Source organism: Zingiber officinale, chromosome 2A (genome assembly GCF_018446385.1).
Source record: "Zingiber officinale cultivar Zhangliang chromosome 2A, Zo_v1.1, whole genome shotgun sequence".
In the NCBI taxonomy this organism is placed as follows: Eukaryota; Viridiplantae; Streptophyta; class Magnoliopsida; order Zingiberales; family Zingiberaceae; genus Zingiber; species Zingiber officinale.
Window position 1 is genome coordinate 103,413,790 of NC_055988.1, and position 22,677 is coordinate 103,436,466.

The 22,677-nt window shown below is 36.2% G+C and overlaps 1 protein-coding gene and 1 non-coding gene across 4 annotated transcripts; both read right to left on the reverse strand.

Moving 5' to 3' along the window:
* Positions 1 to 321: 321 nt before the first annotated feature.
* LOC122044540 lies at positions 322 to 437 on the reverse strand. The gene has a single exon (XR_006129579.1). It is a non-coding gene; the product is annotated as a U5 spliceosomal RNA (small nuclear RNA).
* Positions 438 to 939: 502 nt separating this feature from the next.
* LOC122041796 (nodulin homeobox-like) lies at positions 940 to 19,382 on the reverse strand. Of its 3 annotated transcripts, XM_042601605.1 has the most exons (18): positions 19,088 to 19,382; positions 12,481 to 12,606; positions 12,234 to 12,389; positions 10,685 to 10,768; positions 10,467 to 10,592; positions 9,394 to 9,618; positions 8,905 to 9,036; positions 8,717 to 8,812; positions 8,463 to 8,624; positions 8,070 to 8,385; positions 7,857 to 7,979; positions 7,692 to 7,761; positions 3,118 to 3,178; positions 2,874 to 2,990; positions 2,495 to 2,780; positions 2,226 to 2,398; positions 2,107 to 2,141; positions 940 to 1,695 (listed from the first exon to the last, which is right to left on the reverse strand). In XM_042601605.1, exons 2-18 carry the CDS (start codon positions 12,604 to 12,606, stop codon positions 1,122 to 1,124), a joined length of 2,862 nt encoding a protein of 953 aa, XP_042457539.1. In that variant the 5' UTR covers positions 19,088 to 19,382; the 3' UTR covers positions 940 to 1,121. The 3 variants fall into 3 exon arrangements, with proteins under 3 accessions (XP_042457539.1, XP_042457537.1, XP_042457538.1); XM_042601603.1 differs by having other exon boundaries at positions 2,226 to 2,780; positions 19,088 to 19,379; XM_042601604.1 differs by having other exon boundaries at positions 2,226 to 2,777; positions 19,088 to 19,376.
* Positions 19,383 to 22,677: the final 3,295 nt, after the last annotated feature.

A 22,677-nucleotide genomic window follows, 5' to 3' on the forward strand; every position in this document is an offset into this window, starting at 1 on the left:
ACTCTTACCGAGCAACATAAAGGATTTGCCCTTACATTATCTGCATAAAAATTATAGTATCCATCAAATCAAGGCTTGGGTACCTAATATGATATATTTATCTACTCTATGCCATTCATCAATTTATCGGTTCCAATATCTCTTTGTTAACCAGCCCAGACAAAAAGCTACCTTAAATAAAAAGTACCTTTACACTTAAAATTTAATTAAAAATTTAATCATCCAATATCATATTTTAATAATCAAGTAAAAATATTGGTATTTAAAATATCACAAATAGACAAAAGCTGTTAAGTAAAATTTTAATATTTAATTTATGGGAGTTCTTTTAAAAGAAGCCCCTTCAAAAATTAGCGTATGCTGCTTAAAGTGGCGAGCACACGGTATTCTTTAGTAAAAGGCGAAAGAATAATTCGCTTTGTGCTCACCACGCAGCTGCGTGAGTTGGCAAGGTAGTATCTCGCACTTATTTATAGCGTTTCTCGCAGGAAGCAGCGTCTACAACGAGCGATGTGGGACTAAAAACTAGCTAAACATTCAGCACTCCTCGTGCTCTTGTTCCGATGACGAGAGGGAAGAAGCGATGGATATCATGAAGCGGCTCTTGGAATCGCACTGTTGGGAAACTGTGGGATCTTGCCGAAGAGTGTATAGACAATGGGAAGATGAGCAGTATAATTCGTAGCGTCAAGGGAGCACAAACTCTCTTTGATTGTACTGGTTTACCGAGCATTCTAGACTGGCGGTCTTTTGCACCCTTTATCTGTGTGCTCTGCCGTCAGTTTACTGTCGAACAGTCTATGCTTGCAAATAGCTTGATAAATATAATATGATAATGGATTAATGCTTGTTGTTAGGAACAAGCTAGTTTGACTTAGGAAGAGAATGAGAAGTATACCACTACTTGTTCAACTTGAAAGGTTATTGTCGAACCCAAACTTGAAAAGCCAAGCAAAATGGATGGTTGACAAAATACTTGCAGAAAATACATATTAGAATTCGGCTCGACAAGAGCATTTGCATTTTAGGTAACAGAATTCGATTATCTGAAACAACTTTAATCTAAATCATCAGCTTTGTTATCTTCCTGCGCTTCTATCTTTTGGCAGAGATGTTATATGCTAAGGCAACAGAGCAAGCCTTGCTGCATCCCAGGCCACCCACATAGTGCCGCTGTTTTTCGCCATGGCCTCCTCGAAAGTATGTCCCGCTGCATCGGAAGGGTGTTGCACCTCCTTCCATTTCTCAACTTTGAGCTCTGTAACATCCACAATGCATATGCCACTTTCTTCTAAGCTCTTCCCATGCCATCTACCTTCCACCTGAATGATCTGTCCTTTGCCAACCAAGTTACCTTCGGCATCTTCCATTGAAACCAACTGACCTGGTTCAAACAAATGAGATCTCAAGGGCGCTTGATTTTGCTGAGACCTGTGGACAAAATCAGTTGGTGTACTCATGTCCATATCCTCGCATCTGGCTGATCTTGTTACTATGCTACCTGTTCTGGAAATGGTTTGGTGTGAGATTCCTCTACCGGGGGCAGCATAGTTTTCTTCAGTGGGGCTCTCAGGGGAATCACAAAAATGAGAAGAGCATGGACCGCTCGACTTGTCTGGGTAGGAAATATCCCCTTCGGATGGAGCACGGGCCTCTCTTGCAGCTCGGGCAAGCTTAGCTTTCCTATTGTTTACCCTGCACAAGCAGAATTGCTTTGTTAAAGCACGAGAATAACTTGAAGGATAGTGTAATATTAGACAAGAGACTCAAAAGTGGAAATTGTGCATAAACCATAGCCTGATGTCTGCCCAAGAACAATTGTCTATTATTATCAAGAGTCTTACTCATGACCCAAATAAAAACTAGCATTTTTGAGATGTGACAGACTGAAGATTCAAGTAGATCAGTAAAAGTCAATAAGTACATGATATGTTTATCCACAAAATACACAAATAAAGTTATCTGTTCAAATCAAGACAAAATCAACTTTGTTGTCTAATAGTTTCTAGTGGAAAAAGAGACAACAACACTGTGTAGAAACAAAAGGGCCTCAATCAGAGACCTATCATATGTATAAAAAAACAGTACACAAGCGATAGGTCTTACCAATTCTTTAGCTGAGATGCTGTAATTTCTGAGCCCTGAAAAAAATTTTAACTTGAGCTTTTGTTATAGAATTCCTAAGTATCCAAAGAGAGAAAATGATATGAAGATTTATTACATGCCTGCAAACTTAGTTTATCAGACCATGCCTGAAGTGCTACCGGATTTCTTTGCATTTCTGGTTCGTCCAATAGAGCCTTCTCAATCATTAAAATCTGAATCTCATTCATAATATTTCGCTTTCTCTTTCTTGGTTGCTTTTCCTCACCCTGGCCATTTTCTGCTTTTTCATCTTCTGGGAGGCAACTTTCTGTTAGATACTCAGATTGTGGAAAATGCCTATTGTCAGGCATTGAGTCAAAGTCCATCTTGTTCAGGTGAAGTCCTGTACCTTTCAATTCAGACTCAGTGTTCTCTTTCTCTCCACCTCTCATAGACTCAGGTTGATCCATTGAATTCCTTTTTCTTTCATGATTGACCTCAAATTCCTCAAATTGGTCATTGGCTGAATGTCTCATAACCTTTTGCTGCAACAAATCTTGGCACCTTGAGATTTCCCTAATTTTGCCTTTGACATCAACATCATTATAGCTAAGCTTTGGACCATCTTCCCAAGCACTTTCATCTTGTTTTCTTGTAAAAGATGATGAATTCCCTGTAGCATATTCTGTTTCCTGCTAGCAATGTAAGAAACTGTGAGGTTAATCACATCTTGGCTTGATTAATCAGATAAATTTGATCTTTCTTTTGCAACAAGAATTTCAAGTTACCTGGTGGCTTCTACTAAAGTTGGAGTTGGAATTCTTCTGCCCACTTAGAGAAGAATGTTGCACAAGACACCCATACTCAGATTTCACGTCTTCGTCTTCCGCTTTGACTACGGTTTCCTGAAGATGACTCAAACCAATGAGTTAGATGCTTATCCTTAAAGCTAGACAGTCTTAGCTAAAGAAGAAAGATAAATAAAACCAAGTCACATGAAACCAATAGGAATTTTCTGCCGGCTTATTTTACCTGAAAAAAACTGTCTCCCACTTTAGCACGAGTTAACTTCTGCAGCTCATCAGCATATTTACTGCAGATGAATATTAAGCAACAATAAGTGTAATGAATATAATAAAGTGAAAAACAAATGGCATCCAACACCAAAAGACTTTCTAAAATTATGAAAAGTTCTTGGGTAACATATATATCTGCTGAATATGACATCAGCTTCATAGAACCAGAGAATTAAATTTAGTTGAAACTGCATAAATGACTAGAGTAATTAAATCCAAGTTCATGAGGCTGCACCTACAGTCCACGTACTTAAACGAGCATATACGGTGATAGTCACCTCACAATATTTGTCGTTGCATGCATGGAAGCATAGCCTTGCTTGAACTTCGATGTAGCTATCAGTTATACCATAGACATTTGACAAATTGTGAATTGTTGTTTAGCTCTTCCATGGAGATTACAACTTAGTCCTCAGGAATTTGTGTGGTCTACTTGAGAAAATAATACTATGGGGCAAAAGGAGAATACGCTCGCTCCCAGCGTCCCTGCCAGCCCGGCCCAAGACCAACACGGAGGAGATAAATCACGGTGACTAAGAAGGCAAATGGCAGGTGGAATGAGTTTCACACGGGTTGTAGGGATTTACGCTCCGCCAGCCCCAAAAATCGGCCCCTAGACCTTATGGGGCATCAACCCCGCCAAATAATACTAGTATAGTAACATGGTTGTGATAGAAAGAGGGGAAATGGATAGCAAGACAGATTTAAGCCAAATAAAAAACAAAAATCCTTTCTATTTGTTCACAAATTGGCAAGAAGCATTGGAATTGCAAATTGTTATGTAAACCATTATTTGTAGTTTTGGTTCCATGTTGATTGAGATGAGGGGCAAATATCAGTCTGAGAAACAATTGGCACGAGAACCTTTGTTGTAATAGTGGAGGTAACACGAGTTGCCAAATGTAAGACCCTTGTAATGTCATCCTCATGCACCGTAGCCACAATGGATCTGATCAAACAAGGCGGAGCCTTTTGTACCCTGGGGAATTCAGCTTTCCATTCCATCAACCCTTGTCATCACCATTGTCAACCATGCTGATTGAGACAGGTCTGAGAAGAGATCCATGTTGTCAACATCCTTACCTATGTGGCTGCCTCCACTGGGTGCAAGAAATGGGCCTCGCTGCATCATCTCATCCACCTTGCCCTCTTCAAACAATTAAGGGGGATGAGGGAAGAGACATGGGTTTGGAATTGATTGAGGAGTTGAGGAAAGGGAACAAAAGTCCCGTCCAACTAACCACTGAAACCAACGTCAGACCAAACTCTAGAACTTTGATGCAAGTTTTGGGGGGTTAACTGGAAGCTGAATTGGCTAATATTGTGGTTAGGAAAGAATCAATTTAATCTCACTTTAGGTGCAAACCAGACTTGAATGACGTTTAAATTGAAAATTCTATGGCCAAACTAAAGCTGAACCAAATTGAATGCAGGGGTTCACACCCGATGGATGGCTTCAAACATGCTCATTGACTGCTAACTAGATATTTTGAAGTTACTGATGGTGTCTTTTACAATTTTGATAGCTAGTGGATATTTATTTTGCAATTTAGTAGATTATGCAAAGGAGAGTGCAGGGTTTCATGCCCTTTGCATTACTATGAAATTTGGGCTCAATTTTGGTGTTGCATTATGATACATGTAATAACTTATAACTTAACTCTTAAATATTAATGCAAATCTTTTTTAATTGGTAATATTTGAAAGTAATTAAGTCTAGAAATCATACCGGTACAACACGGTACTAATCGTATTATTTTGGTCAAATATTGGAAGCTCTAACATGACTTCAGATTTGAAAGCTTAAATTATTTTACTTTATGATAAATATTTTGGGATCGACCAAATGAATTTTATCCCAAGATATGCATGCTTGCTTAATTCCAAGATATTTCTCTCATGTTATTATATCTTGGAATCACGCCTAATTGCTCTTAGTTACTAATACTTCTCAAGTGAACTCACCTTCATTTTCATATTCTCATCTCTGCCAAATTCATATTTTAGACTAGTTAATTCCTAATACTAAAAACAGTGTAAATTAGTAGAGTAATCTACATTCATCAATGTTAAATAGTCTTTCATACTAATATCATGTTAAGATGTCAACATACAATTATAAATTCTGATAACAATATCCAGTTGTACACTTAATCTATATTGTATCAAAGGGAGCATTGACGCAACAATAAAGTTATTGTAGTGTGATGTGGTGGCATGGAGTGAAATGTCGTTGCTTAACAAGTTTCACGTGGCATGCGTCACGCGCGCTGTACAGCTGCCGTGATCAATTACTCGTGTAGAAGAAAAAATACCTATATAAAGGAGGCACTAGTGAGCGATTAGCTGCAACGAGGCGGCGGAGAGCAGCGGCGAGGCGAAAGGGAGCGGCAGCGAGGAGAAGGGGAGCGGAGCGACCACTCCGGAGGTATGATTTCCACTCTTCGCAAACTGCCCGAAGGGCACCGGAAGCATCCCATGACGCCTTTGGTGTCGCAGGATGCCTCCAGTAACGCCGGAATCATCAAAGGACACTTCCAGCACCGCTGGAGGCACCCCCGCAATCCCCATGGCGATGATTTTTCACCAAGTAAATTAAAATTTTGATTTAATTAATTTTAACAATTCCCAAGTATGTGTGATATTTCGAACAGACTTTTATAAACCCTATTTAAATTATCTCGATAAAATATATAAAAATATATTTAAAACCAAAATTTTTTTAATAAATTTTATTAATTAATATTTTGAAATATTATTTTGTAATGTTTTAAATTTCATTTAAAAATTCTAAAAATTATAATAATTCAGATTTATATTCTAATATTTTATTATTATTATTATTATTTTAAATTTCATTTAAAAAATTTATAAAAAATTCTATTTTTTTTAATAAATTATATTTATATTATAAATTTTTTTATTATTTTATAATTTTTTTATTATGTCACTGTTTAATTGATATTTTTTACTATTTAAAATATATATTATTTAAATTAATAATTAAATAAATAATTTTCTTTAAAGAAAACTATATTTAATTGTTTTTCTATCCTATTAAGTTGTCCAATAATTGAGAATTTATATAAGATCAATAGACAACTTATTTTAAATTATACACAATAAATATATTTATCTAATAATTACTATATATAAATAAAAAATACCGAAACCGCACGACACAATACGATACTGAAACCGTATCGTTCCAGTCTAGGATTGAAATCTCGGCACGGATTGAGATTTTAAAACTTGCCTAGTGGTCATGGGTTGAGTCGCGAAAACAATCTCTTGCAATGTATGATAAGACTATTTACAATAAACCCCCCCCCCCCCCCCCCTCCGAACCCCAAATTAATGAGAGCTTTGTGCATTTTTATAATAGACCCTTCCTAAATGTCTCCCTTATGTATTAATCACTATTCCAAAGGCTAGTAGCCGCCCGTGATTTACCTCCTCCGTGTTGGCCCTGGGACGGGTTGGCAGGGACGCTGGGGGCGAGCGTATTCGCCATTTACCACCATGTATTGTTTATTAATTGTAATTACAGAACAAGGTATCTAAATGCATTTTTACTCATATCTTTCTAATAAAATTGTTTCATAAAGGTCACGTTAAAACAGCAAAAGTGGAGTAAGATTGCATATAATAGACACTTCTCTAAGACCCCGTATTGGCGGTAGCTTTGTGCACCGAGCTACTCTTTTTTTTTTGTAAAGGACACATTCTTAGAGGCAAGCACACCTAAGCATTGACTGGGAGAACTAGGCAAGCTCATAGTTGAGATGGTATTGTGACAATCATGGTGGCAAAAGGTGATTCGCTCGCCCCCAATGTCTCCTCCAATCTATCTCCAAGGCAACACGGAAGAAGTAAATCACGGACGGCTACTAGCTTTGGGTAGTTGAATAGTGCATGGGGAGGATAGACACCCAACTACTAGCCGAAATTTGATCTCCAGACCTCATGATAGCAACACCACCATGCGCTAGCCAACTGTTAGGTATTATGACAATCATAGCAAGGTGAGAGGCTGTGAACAAGGCCACTTTAGGCGTTACAAACTGTCCAGTAAGCGCATTCATAACAGATTTGGAATGAATGATGAAATTATGGCATTAGCTTCAATGTTAACTATAGATAAGAATCCAGTCTGAACTGTAATTAAAAACCCTATTTTCTATTCAAGAGCACATAGAAGATGAATAAAAAATAAATTATAACTATGAAGGCAGTTATCATCCTCACTTGGTGAAAGTTCATATTTCTACTATCATCTTGGAGGAAATTATACTACCAGTCGGTCAACTGCATCAAGTATCAGGACAATTTGCAAAAGATGAACATGCAAGACATAGTAAGTGCAAACAAGCCAGATATTAAAAATATGTAAATCAGAAGTTCAAAGCCTTTCAAGTCTCAAGCAAAAATTTCAATCATCAGTCAGCCCAAATTATTCATCTGTGATTTTATTGAACAAGATGCGGCACAAAAGTGGAAGTACTCTATGGAAAAGATATTTTCAGTTACCTCAAAAGAAGAACATCCTCGTCAGTTAAACAGTTTGGAGTCAGTGATATAGCATATCGAGAAAGAGAACCTGAGATGGATATGCATTACCGGAAGAATCCAATAAAGTGCACCAGGCCAATAAACCTCTTTCTGAAGGTATGAAATTTAGAAAACAGAACTTACCTAAATTCTTACAGACTCTTGTAGCCTTCTGAATATTAAAACCAGAATGGTGCCCCGATGATTCTGGATTCTCCTGAAGCAGATACTTGTGGAAATTGTTGAGAAAAAGATCTCTTTCTTCTTCTGTTTTTCACAATAAAGGATAAATTATATAAACAAAATGTGCTAGCTAAAATATCACAAGAATTTAAGTTAAAATTCTAAAGATACAACCTTCACATATATTGGGAACAAAAACATGGAGATTTGCTATTATTTTGACCAAATATGATATTCTCTGTTGAGCATATGTCGCTAATGGCATGCCACTAAAATTAATAGGGCATGTAGAATCAATTTCTGGAAGGAGAAAGGCTGCCAAGTGAGAATTTTCACTGGCATTATCAAGAGAAATCAATGCCACACCAGCTGCAATAAAGGGATCGTATTCTAGAGTTGCATCTTCCTCTACCACTGGTATTTTTAAAGAGCACCAACATAAGGAAAATTCTTCATGAGGAACTGATAAGATATCAGCAAGAACTGGAATCTACAGAGATGATAAGGAATTTGTGATGATGAGATAATATGGATAAAAGATAAGAGAGTATAGAAAATCATCTTTACACTATTGGTCATGAAGAAAGATCGAAAATTTGAATCATCAGAAAATATATCAGCTAAACGCAATGCATTAAGGAGCAGCAGGCCTGTAGGGTTACTCCTGTATTGAGGACCATCAAGTTGCTTTCCTTCACTTCTAAATGTGACCCTCAGTAAATCAAGAAACTAAATCCAACAAATAGTAGCCAATCAGCAGCAGATTGAACCAAAAAGGAAAAAAAAAGATCATAATAAAAAATCAGTCTCATGTAATTGACCTCTAATGCAACTGCTTTTGCAAGATGCATGCTTTTTGGAGAGCCAGCAACTTCATCAAGATAAGAGAGACTCTCTGATTCACAAAGCTGCAACAACTGTGGATAGTACAGATGAGAAATAATTTAAAGTCAAGATACAACTAGTAGTGAGACCAAAGCACAAACTTAGGTTGATTTGTTAAACTTACAATAGACAAAATTTTGGACTTTAGCCTAGATATTGCAGCTACAATGTCAAGAGACTTCTCAAGGTTGTGTGGGACATTTAACTTCAGGATCGAATAAGCTAGGGAAAGTATACCGCCATGCTTGCATAGCTCCTGCTTTGATTCAAGTTTCAGTAAATCTTTGAGAAATAGATTTAAACTTGACGGGTACAGGTAAAAGCTAAAGGAAGATGAATTTTGAAAAAAAGCATGGTCACTCCTCTAACTTGATCCAATCAATAAGGAATTTGAGTTCTGTTTGTGACTATGCAATGCAACAAGAAATACTAATTGGAAGATAACCACCAGCCGTATCAATTGTCATTACCAAACCCTTGCAGAGGGAGATCAATTGTCAAGTTGGATATTATTAGCATTTAGGATCCTGACATGTAGCTTATGTAGAAGGTAGTGTATAATATTGAAATAGAGGGTGTTTCTTAAACATATGCACCTCATAGAATACACAACCTTGTTCCTTAAGACACGATCCTGGAACAGTTTTTGCTGGCACAGGGACAAAAGAAACTGCAAAGAAGCCTCACATTGCTGACAGATGTAGTGAGCTGTTCTTCCAGCTGCAGGGAGTAAGGATATGTCGCCTGACAATTCATTGCTCAATGCCTGTAGCACTGTTCCTAAAATCCTAATGTCCTCATGCACAGCATCAAAAGCTACATCCATAAACAAGTCTGCCTGAAATAAGTAATACTATTAATGGAGCAGAAAGCAAAAGAAGAAATTAACTGAAACTGGGATGGATATATAATGAAAGAAGAGGCTGGAGATAGATGGACAATGGAATCCCAGAAAATGGCTATCTTCTCATATGTATGAAAATGAATTGATTAGACATTAGACAAAATTGTGCTCTATTATAATCAACCAAAATGAGTCCATAGAATGTCATACTTCAATAGCTTTCAAATGTTGTTAACTGGAACAACAAAACAAATAAAATAGGTAATCCATTCTCAAATATGAACTTTATCAAATCCAATCAATGCAATATCTTTTATTTTGTTCATGTAATGAACTTATATGCACATACATTCTATTGGAAGGCGCCAGATCTATGTGTTGATCTAATTGCTCATTCATATCTCCTAAAACATATTGATCACTCGCAAGGAACAAACACATTGTGATAATCATAGTGCTGAGACTACCCCTAAGAACCCATGAATTAGATGAATGAACAGGATAACTAGAGTAAATTTTGTCCTCAATCTCACTTAGTTTTCTTCAAGTACTACTTGGTATCGCTCCAAAAACATATAGTGAACAACTTCATGAATATACTTAACAAATCTCTAGAAAGAAGATAGCAAACCAAAACAGAAAAACCCATGCATGTTTCAAGAGATACTCATTTGCAATTTAATGATGGGCAATTTTCAGTGAAAGAACTCCAATATTGAAAAATGATCTCCAACATGGAATGAATGCATAATTTACAAAAGATATAAGGATAGAGTAAATAATCAACCTAAATGAGTTCAAACATGGCATTAATCCTACATGGGGATTGTGGTATATTGTACCTTGGGATGTGCAAGAAGGACATGAACAAGATCATGCCACTGAGATGAAAGACAACTTGTCAAAATGTAGAGACTGCAGGCAACAAGGGTTGAGTGCAGAACAGCAGAAGAACCAACACTGTTGTCCTGAATCATTAAGCAAACTATCAGAGAAAATAATATTTAATCATGTGAAATAAAGAATTAGCCATAGGAAAAGATGTTTGGAGATGCAGCACCTCTTTGTGACGTGCAAGAATAATTAGCATAAAAAGTACCAGATCCAAAACTTGCTCAGATAGCTTTGTGTCATCAAGTAGAATCTGCAGGAATGAGATCAAGTATTGAAAACTACAATCATCATAAGGAATACAATCTTTTGTATATAACTAGTGTATGGAAACAAAAAGTAAGAAAGGGAACATGAGAACGCAATGACATTATCAGGAAACTACAAGCTAAAGAAAACATTAGTAACCAAGAAGAGAAGTGTGAATTCACTATTCTTCAAGTGAAAAAAGTGGCAAGCTTGACATGTCTTACAGCCTTAATATGTAAGATAAGATGTAGCTGGATAGAAAGTTTAATACTAGTACAAACTCATCAATCAATGCCTAAAACATAAACTCAACGGTAAGCATCTATTGCAATTAAATATTAATGGAAATGATTTTTTAATTAATATATACTTATATTTAAAAGTAAAAAGTACCCAAAATGCATTGGCACAGCACAATTAACTACTGAACTGTTTTGGTTGAAGACCGAAACTCTGTGCTGGTTTGAAATTTTAAACCTTGCTATGAAGTCAACCAAGTCAATTAACAGCTTGCAATTATAGTAGTATTGCAATAGGTCTCCACGGGCATAGCTGAGTTGGTACTCGGATGATAGATTGCTACAAAAGTTGGGATGGAATCCCCGAGGAACAATCTCTTGGGAAATAAAATCCCACTCACCTAAAGAGACGTCGCTTGGTCACCGTGATTTACCTCCCTTCCAAATGCCTTGGGGTGGGTGTGGAGGGGCGCCTGGGGTGAGCACATGACCTTTTTGCCACGAGTATCCCAACCAACAGGATGATGAAACTTAGTTTGGCATTATCGGTAGATTGTTATAAGCAAAATTCTGAGAATAAGTATTTGCATGGGTATCAAAAACATATAGTAAGTAGAGTAATATTCTTGTGTAATCGCTTGATATCAACTAATCAAACAAATTTCACATTGGAACTTTACTAGAGTAAACCCGCTAATGTCAGTCCCAAGCCCAGATGAAAAAATGCAAGGGTTGTGCATTAGGTTGCCAGCCAACGTGGACTTTCAGGCAAATGTTCAATGAATGGAACTTTACTATAGTAGTTTTTATACCCATCCTTGGCTTGTGTAAAAAAGTATAATAGAGACTACCAAATAAATGTATAGCCAAAATTTAGAATACCTAAGAATGAAATGAAAACAACCAAACATACTGTAGCAGGATACTGCTGGTCATACAAATATAAATATGCTTCTTAATATTTAGTTATGTAAACAATTAAACAAAGTCCATAGAGTAACTCTGGTTGATCTCTAAAATAAAATGTTTCCAAGAGTTACAACCTTAGAAACACATAAGAAAAACCCCCAATTGCAGTCATCCATTGGTCAAGTAGTTGCTATGAAGTAATTAAATTTTCTACTGATTAATCTTTATGAAGCAAAAAAATAAAAAAAAATGATAAGCATACTGCAGTATTCATCATTTCCTATCTTCCATTGTTTGGTTGTGGATATGTAAATACAAAACCTGCTCAAGCCTAGCATGGCGTGATGCTAGATCAGACAGTGTATGCAAAAGACGAACACCACGGAGTACATGCCCCATTTGCATCTCCCTTTCAGGTGAAAGTAGTGTAGCAATAAGATGCAAAGGTAGAGAATATGCAAGTTTCTCCATATTGATCTGTGGAAAATATAAATATATAAAAAACAAGAATATGAAAATGTTATCCATAAGATATTTGAAAGTACAATTGATGACAGAAGTCAATTACTTGCTCAAGGAAGCCTTTGTCTGTCTTGCATTCGACAGTGAAGTTTTCAGAATCTTTCAGCAACTTGTTCAACTCTTGCGAAGAAAGACCATTTAGTTCTCCTATGGCTGAGATGATCTCTATCATCTGCCAAGATGCAAACAAGATTGAAAGTAAAAGGCATCAGAATTCAGAAACCAATCAATAAAAAGATCAAGTAAGAAATATAATTTTGAGATCCTAAAAACTAAAAGTAAAAAAAAGACATTTCCATTTATTTGATTTCCAGGGTGTAAACCAATTGCTACAAACATATATTTGTTGAACGGATAATGATTAAACATTCCAGTAACAAATAAGGGTCAATTAACACTAGGCAATCCATTGTAAGTGTTTAAATTGCATGGTGATCAAGCAATATAGATCATTGCACGTTTTAATTGCTACTAAAAAAATGTTAAATTGCTTAAGGATCTAACAATTTAGATAATTGAATATCCTATTTTCAATTAGTTTATCTCAAATCTGTAGCATGAAATTTTTTGAAATCATCATCATCATAAACCATGTTTATCTCGACTATTTAGGGTTAGCTACATAAATTTTATTGATTACATCACAAGTAACATTCAAACAAGTTATTTGTTGTCACGGTTGTTGTTATCATCATAATCAACAAGTTGTGTTGGAATATTCAATAGAATATTTGTTGGAATACGCAGCAAATCACTTTATTTTGGAAGGTTAATTTATTTCTCCTTTTATTTTATTTTCTTTTCTGATTCTTTTCTAATTAATTATTTCCTTTATGGCCTGATCATTTTCATTTTTTTCTTTTGCAAACAATGTTATATATATGTGTGTGTGTTAAACTATTCAAATAAATGTATGAGTGTTTTCTTGTAATCAATTTTATGGTATCATTAGGGGTGAGCAAAAGTTTGGTTAAACCGAACAAAAAATTTAAAAAATCAGTTTGGTTATTTTGGAATTTCGGTCATGGCCGGTCCCAAGCCCGGATAAAGGAGGAGGGTTGCGTTAGGTTGCCAGCCAGCGTCAAACTATGGCAAATATTCAATGAATGAATTCATTAAACTATTGTGCTAATGTTAGGTTGTTCCCGGAAGGAATGCGTTGCAGGGTCCGACTGTAACGTCTCGGCAAGGACCGCTACATCTCCAGAACTCGGGTGTAGTGATAAATATGCAAGAGTTCGCGTTACAGGATCCGACTGTAACGTCTCAGCAAGGACCGCTACATCTCCATGAAAATTTGGGTGTAGTGTTAAATAGGCAAGAGTTCTCACACCATAGGTTAGATAAGAACAAATATGATAGGAAAACTAATAATCTAAGATTTGGAACATGGAACATAGGAACTCTCACTGGTAAATCAATGGAGGTAGTAGATATGATGATTAGGAGAAAAATTAGTATTTTGTGTGTACAAGAGACAAAATGGGCAGGTGAGAAGACAAAGATGATAGAGAACTCGGGTTTTAAGTTATGGTACACTGGAAAGAGTAAAGCAAGAAATGGAGTGGGTATTATTATAGATAGTTTGTTAAAGGATGAAGTTGTAGGAGTAGTTAGAAAAAGAGATAGAATTATAGCCCTTAAAATAATAGTGGTAAAAGAAACTATGAGCATAATTAGCGTATATGCACCATAAGTAGGATTAGATGAAGCTACCAAATCAAGGTTTTGGGACAACTTAGATAAAATATTACAAAACATTCCGCCGAATAAAATGATTTTAACAGGAGGTGATCTAAATGGGCATGTCGGAGTGAAAAATTAGGAATATGAGAGAGTACATGGGAGTTATGGGTTTGGAACGAGGAATGAGGAAGGGAACACTCTATTAGATTTTGCGATAGCATATAACCTTATATTAGCTAATACGTTTTTTAAGAAAAGATAAGAACACTTAGTCACATTCAAAAGTGGGAATAATAAATCGCAAATTGACTTTCTTATGGTTAGGAAAAAGGATAGAAAGATTTGTAAAGATTGCAAATTCATCCCTGGAGAAAGATTAACTACCCAATATAGGTAGTAGTGTTGGATATACGCTTCAAACATAGTATCAATAGAAAGGAAATATATACAATTCCTAGAATTAAGTGGTGGAAGTTAAAGGATGGGAAGCAACATATATTTAAGGAGAAAGTAGAAGTACAAGCATTAGGTGAAATATACGATGACTCTAATACAACATGGGATAAGATAGTATCAAAGCTGAAAATAGTAGCTAAAAGTGTACTCGGTGAGTCAAAGGGACATGCACCACTAAGTAAAGAATCTTAGTGGTGGAATGAGAAAGTACATGAGAAAGTGAAAGAAAAACGAATAGCTTATAAGGAATTATATATTTTAAGAACGAGGAAAACTTAAAAAAATATACAATAGCCAAGAAAGAAGCTAAGAAAGTAGTGAGTGAAGCAAAAAATGAAACTTTTGAACGGTTATATCAAAAATTGGATACAAAAGAAGGGGAAAAAGACATTTATAGAATAGCTAAAGTGAGAGAAAGAAAAACAAGAGATCTAAGCTAAATAAAATGTATTAAAGATGAATGTAATAGGGTATTAGTAAACGATGGAGAAATAAAAGAGCGGCGGAAGAGGTATTTTCATCAACTTTTTAATAAAGGTTTAGGTGACCAACTTAACTTAGGTAATTTAATTAGGTCAATGAGCATAGAAATTTTAATTTTTATCGTAGAATTCAAACTGTAAAACAAACTTTAAATGAGATCTTGATGAAAAAGCCGTTGGACGGATGATATTCCGATAGAGGTGTGGAAGTGCTTAGGAAACAAGGTATTGAATGACAAAATTATTTAACATGATATTGAAACGAAAAAATGTCTGATGGATAAGTACTCTAGTTCCTTATATAAGAATAAGGAAGACGTAAAGCTATATAGGTATTAAACTAATGAGTCATACTATGAAACTTTGGGAAAAGTAATAAAAAAGATTAAGGAAAAAGACCACGGTGACGGAAAATCAATTTGGGTTCACGCTTGGAAGGTCCATAATGTATACATCTTCTGACAATTAATTGAAAACATCGGGAGCAAAAACACATGATATTCATCGACTTAGAAAAAGCATGATAAAGTCCAAGAGAAATTATATGGAGAATTTTAGAAAAGAGAAGTGTTAGCGTATATATAATTAAGGATACGATGAGGATGTAACGACAGTAAAGACTTGGGAAGAATAATCAAGTATTTCCAATAAAGATAGGTTACATCAAGAATCGCCCAAGTCCTCACTGCACACATTTACGACACAGTACCGTAGTGCATGTTGTTTGCAGATGATATTATTTTGGTAGATGAGACACGTGAAGGTGTAAATGTAAGCTAGAATCTTGGTGGAAACACTAGAAGGAAAGGTTTTAAGCTTAGTAGATTAAAGACGAATATATGGAATTTAAGTTTAGCAATATTAGAAGTAATGAACAATTGTTAAGATAGGAGAGAGTTGCCGGCCAAGAGATTTAAATATTTAGGATCGTTTTTACAAAATGGAGAGAGATGTTTACATAGAATCAAGCGGGATGGGTGAAATGGAGGGGAGCGCGTAAAATGCCTCTTAAAGTTAAAGGTAAGTTCTATAAAATCGCAATTAGACCGCTATGTTATATGGAGTTGAATGTAGAGATGAGAATGTTAAAGTGGATGTGTGGACATACGAAGATGGATAAAATAAGAAATGAGAGCGTTAGAGAGAAAGTCGGAGTTAAATCTATTAAGATGATACGGACATGTACTTAGACGACGATAAATGCTCCAGTTAGGCGATGTGAAACTATGATAAACATGCATATCAAACGAGGAAGAGGAGGACCAAAAAAGACATAGTTAGCAATAATAAAACAAGATAAAATTTATTTAAATATAGATGATGATATAATAGGAGATAAAGTTCAATGGCGTAAAAGGATTCATACAGTCGACCCCACCTAGTGGGAAAAGGCTTGGTTGTTGTTGTTGTTATTTGTATTTTAAAAAATAGTTATTTTGGGTTATTCGGTTCGGTTTCGGTTTTAAATTTTCGTATTCAGTTTACAACCACAACAACCAAGCCTTATCTCACTAGATGGGGTCAGCTATATGAATCCTTTTACGAGCTCTATCTCCTACTATATCTTCATCTATACTTAAATAAATTTTATCTTGTTTTATTGTTGCTAACCAAGTCTTTTTTATCTTCCTCTTCCTTGTTTGATATGTATTTGTCATAGTTTCACATCGCCTAACTGGAGCATTTATTGGTCGTCTAAGTACATGCTCGTACCATCTTAAAAGTATCTCTCAGAGTTTTCCTTCAATAGATGCAACTCCGACTTTCTCTCTAATACTCTCATTTCTTATTTTGTCCATCCTCGTATGTCCACACATCCACCTTAACATCCCCATCTCTGCAACTCTCATCTTCTGCACATGTGCTCGAGTCATATCCCAACATTCAGTTCCATAAAACATATCAGGTCTAACTGTGATTTTATAGAACTTTCCTTTAAATTTTAGAGCTACTTTACCATCACATAAAGCATCTGACACTCTCCTCCATTTCAACCATCCTACTTGTCTTCTATGTAAGACGTCTCTCTCAATCCCTCCATTATTTTAAAAAATGATCCTAAATATTTAAAGCTCTTAGCTCCAGACAACTCATCATCTTCTATCTTAACAGTTGTCTCATTACATCTAATATTGTTAAACTTAAATTTCATATATTCTATCTTTAATCTACTAAGTCTAAAGTCTTTCCCTTCTAATGTTTTCTGCCAAGATTCTAGTTTAGTATTATTCCTTCACATGTTTCATCTACCAAAACAATGCAAACAACATATACCACGATACTATGTCTTGAATGTGCAAAGTTCGTTCATAATTAATATAAAAAGATAGGGACTTAGAGTTGATCATTGATGTAACCCTATCTTTATTAGAAATATTTCAGTTACTCCGTCTGAAATCCTTACTCTGGTTATTACGCCCTCATACATATCTTTAATTAGTTCAATATATGTTATGCTAACACCTCTCTTTTCTAGAATTCTCCATATAATTTCTCGGACTCTATCATAAGCTTTTTTTAAGTCAATGAATAGCTTCAATTAATTGACTCAATATATCTTATTTTTGCTCCTAATATTTTTCAATTAATTGTCTAAGAAGATGTATAACTTCTATTGTCGACTTTTTAGGCATAAACTCAAATTGATTCTCCTTCCTTAATCATTTTTCTATTACTTTTTCTCAAAGTTTCATGATATGACTCATTAGTTTAATACCCTTATAGTTTGCACGGTTTTGTATATCTCCCTTATTCTTATAAGGAGAACTAAAGTACTTATCCTCCATTGATCAGACATTTTTTTGTTTTCAATATCATGTTAAATAATCTTGTAAGTCATTCGATACCTTGTTTCCCTAAGCACTTCCATACCTCTATCGGAATATCATCGGGTCCAACCGCTTTTCCATTATGCATCCCATTTAAAATTTATTCTACTTCTAAAGTTTAAATCTACGATAAAAATTTAAATTTCTATGCTCATTTGACCTATTTAAATTATCTAAGTTAAGTTGGCCACCTAAACCTTTAAAGTCCCTAATTTCCTACTTCCTTAAATCCCATCCGCGACTCCTGTGACCCATCCATGACTCACAACTCCCCTCATCTCCTCTCCGCCCATGCCCATGCCCTCCCCTCGCACAGTTTGGAGTTGACGGCCTTCCAATGCTCTTCCCCTGCCTCCAGCAATCCTCCTGGTCGCACAGCATCGGATTCGACAGCTTCATCGTGTCCACCTCTCTTCCGTCCATCTTCCCAAACCCTAATCTCATTCTCCCCTCATGTTATCAATGTGTTTTGTTTGTTATTCATTATATAATTGGCATATATATATATAGCAGTGCCGGATTTGACAGCTTTGTCGTGTCCACCTCTCTTCCTTCCATCTTCCCAAACCCTAATCCCATTCTCCCCTCACGTTATCAATGTATTTTGTTTGTTATTCATTATATAATTGGCATATACTTTTTGTTATATGGAATTATTAATTACATTTCAATGTGTTGATTGTATATATATATATATATATAGTTTCAAACGTATCTTTCCAAAAATTTCTTCTTAACTGGATTACGGTTAGCTCCAAAAATTTAATCAACGAGGAAAACACATAGTTTACAGGGACCTAATACAGCTTCATTTATTACTGTGCCAAAAGAAGTCAAAGAATATGCAATGGTTGACATATCAAGTTTACTCTCAGATGTTTTCTTCGTATGCAAGTACAAATTGCTTTTCTTGTGAGTTCCAGTTCACAAGGATTCTTCAGTATGGCATGCGAGAAAACACCTAGCTTACACATCAGTCATAGAAGCAAGCATCTAGTTCTTAAGGTACTCATACCACCATCTCATACAGAAAGTGCACACTCCAGTAAGAAAACACCAAGCATTCAACCCTTTTGAACTAATTAAAATGATGCGCAATGCACAAGATGCCACTCATGTTTAGAAAAATAAACCATTTTTCCTGAATAACCGAAATGTATATCGGAACTGATTCCTTGAATTAACGAGAGGAAATGCTAACCTTGTCGTTAAATCCCGATGAAGCCGCGCACAAACAAAGTAATTAATTTTCCACTCGAATCATTCTTCCACTGATAATTACTAAAACAAAGCGAGGGGAGAACCAATCGACGGTGTGGAACGCAGAAAGAAAGGGCGGCTGTGGAGGAGAGTCAAGGCCGACGCAAAGGGGGGCAGGCGATGGACGAGAGCGGAGGCGTTGCTGGTGCTGGGACGAGAGCTTTCGGCTGTTGCGGACACTAGAGAGGAGTGGGATTTGGGGGATCGAGTGGTAACGACGAGGAAACGAGAAGAAGAAACCTAGTTTGTATTTTACAGATACGCCCTTAATTTTGATCGTGAAAATCTGAAAAATATATATGAGTTCTGACGAATAAAACCATCATCGCGAATGTTTTGAATAACATAAAATTAAAATCTCGATGTAGGACAGCGGGTGGTGTAAGATTTTGTTGTTGAGAGATTCAGAGTTCAATCTTCAAGGTGTCATTATCTGAGATTAGCATTCCAATCATGTACTTTTAACTTTGCATCTCAAAGATAATCAATAATGTTAATTATTAGATTTATCATATATTATTTTTTATCATGTCCCGTGGTTAAAATATAAAGTGTTGTCTTTTTCCTTTTTTACATTAAAAATAATTTTAAAATTTATTAGTAATTATTTTATTATTTTTATATAAAAATATGTAATGTCATAGTTCTCCTTAATCTTATATCTTAAGATTGATAACACCTAGAGTAAAAAAATTTCTATAAATACTTTAGGTCGACGATATTAGAAAATATATTTTTCTCACCCTTTTGCTAAAATTAAGTGTAGCTTATCAACTTAATATATGATATAAAAAATTAATTTTTTATAAGGAAAAATATGTTAGGTTTTCATAAGTATTCATACATTATATTACACATGCAACACATGTGTGCGCGATGACTAATTATTATTATTAATTCAGGTATCTAGAACTTCAGCCCGATTAATCCTAGAGGTGTGTGATTTCCTCATGGTTTGCCAGTGCGAGTAAATTTAGAAGTGCACCGATTCATAACACAACAAACTCATCCCAATAGTTCGAGCATCGCAAAGTGTAAATTGCCCTATATAAGAATTGAAACCTGGATATATAGAAATATCACCGTACCTCTTACCGCTATACCATGCCCAAGGCAAGGCCATAATATGAGCCCTAAAGTCATTCTGAAATAAAACATTAAAGGGTATTTCACGTATTAAATTATGAGCTATCATAAGGTAACCTATTGAAAGATATGACGGATAAGTTCTTTTGATAATCCATACATCTAAAAATAATAATAATCTCAGTTAGTCTCATTGACTATCTCTAGAGGTGACCGGCTCGATCCCATAAAAGTTTTCCATCGGTCACTAGGATAAATCGGGAAGTGCACGTGGCGCTCAAGCCAAAAGCCCAGCATCCTTTGGTTACGCCCCCCCCCCCCAAAAAAAAAAAAAAAAAATTGAAGAAAAAATTCCTGCAAATACGTCGTAACTAGAGTTCGAACTATGAATACCTAGGTGATAACTTGAATATCCTACCGCGACATCATAGCCCCGGGACTGATAATCCATACATCTAGATCTTTTCCAAGATGGATAATCTAAGCTCATTTAAGTATAACTCAAATCTATTGATCAAGTCAAAGCTCATTTAATTAATTATAATCCATTGGATAACTTGACTTAATTTGATCAAATCTAACTCATTAGAATAAATCTAGTGTACTTTATCAAATTTTGAAAGATCCAACTCAATTAGATTCAATCTGATATGATTAAACTAACCTAATCTAATTAAACCAATAATGATTTAAATCATATCAAGATCTAATGATCAAATTGATCTAATTCAAATAAATCAAACTGGTTCAGTTAAGTGAGAGAGTTTCTCATGTTTTTGATTATACTTTTTCTTTTACAGGATTACACATGAGATGTAAAATATCGAAAATAGACGAATATGAATAAAGGAATTTTCCGGAATGTAAAATATCGAAAATAGGCGAATATGAATAAAGGAATTTTCAGGAATTTTTGGAAATTTTCTGAGAATTTTTCGGAGTTTGTATGGACGAGTTCACGGGGATAAAACTGGGCCCCGGGAAAGTCTGTTTTGGCTACCCCGTTTTAAGGAGGAAAAGATTTATTTTCTTTTTCCTTTTTATTTCCATTTTTCCTTTATTTTTCTCCGCATCCTTCCCCGCGTGCTCGACGTCGCGCCCCTTCTTCCTCACACGCGATCTCTCTGCCCTAACCGCTGCCGCTCGCGGCAGTTCTTCCTTCCCCTCGCGACAAAAACCCTCGGCCACATCTTCTTCTCATTTCTTCTTTCCTCTTCTCAGCCCCGTCTACTGCCTCTTCTCTCTGCGCCTTCTCCACCCGACAGCACCGCCGGGTGCTCTTTCTCCTCGCTGAGTGGCGCGCCGCCGCCACCACAGCCGACCGCCTTTCCAGTGCCGACACTTCTCCTCTTCCCGCGACGCCCCTTTCTCATGTGCCGTAGCGACACGTTTCTCCTCTTCTCTAGTGCTGCCGCCGCACGGGACAACGCCGACCTTCTCCATGCCGAGCTGCCCTTTTCCCTGATCACTGCCGACCTCACGCAACAGCATCGATTACCGATCACCAGAGAGGACCGAGCCACCTCCAGCCCTAGTCTCGCCCTCTTATGATTTTCTTGCGTCGTGCCCTAGGTTTCCTCTCGCTGTTGGATCCGAACTAAACAACAGTGAGGTGAGCAGCCTACCCTTGTTGATTTCTTGGATTTCAGTCTTGATCAGGTCAATTAATTCCTGGTGGTGCAGCAATTTATCTTTGCTGGCCGTAAACAACCCTAATTGGGCAGCAACTTTGTGACTTCCAGCAGCGGTTGAATTGAGGTATGTTTGGGATTGTTGATTGTGTTAGGAAGAGATGTTTTTGAAGGTTGATTAGGATCTTACCCTAGTGGTCGTTGAGATTTTATTTAACTATTCATTGAGTTCTAGTTAAATAAATGTATGTGTATCGTTTGACGCAGGACTTTGACGCGAGACGAGCATCTCGATGTCGGATTGGAATTTTCGATCGGAGGCGGGTACTTTTGACTTATTGTCTTTGATATGCATAGTAATGAAATTAACAAGTTGCATTAATTATGTTCCTCGTTTGTTACGGTTAATCACTACCCGATTACCTGTTACCTGCTTGATTGATTGTTTGTTTTGCATTTCGTGTTGTTATGTACCTGATTACACATGCTCATAGGGGTAGTGATATAACCATGTTTCACCATGTTCAGGACCTAGGTTTGATACCTTATTTGATCAGTGTACTTTGATATGATTTGTTCATTATGGTGCACATCATTATATGTCCATAGATTGGTTTAGTATATTACCATGCTTAGTGTCATGCACCATTCACATGATTGCATGTTGTGTGATAGATTGCTCCATTATTGTCGAGCATATCGCCAGTTTCATCACTGTTCGGTGCTCCGTTGTGACGCTTATGGATAGCGTGACGCAGCGTGGTAGCACGTCAGTTTGCTCTTCCGGTGCTCCGTTGGTCCGCTCATGGGTAGT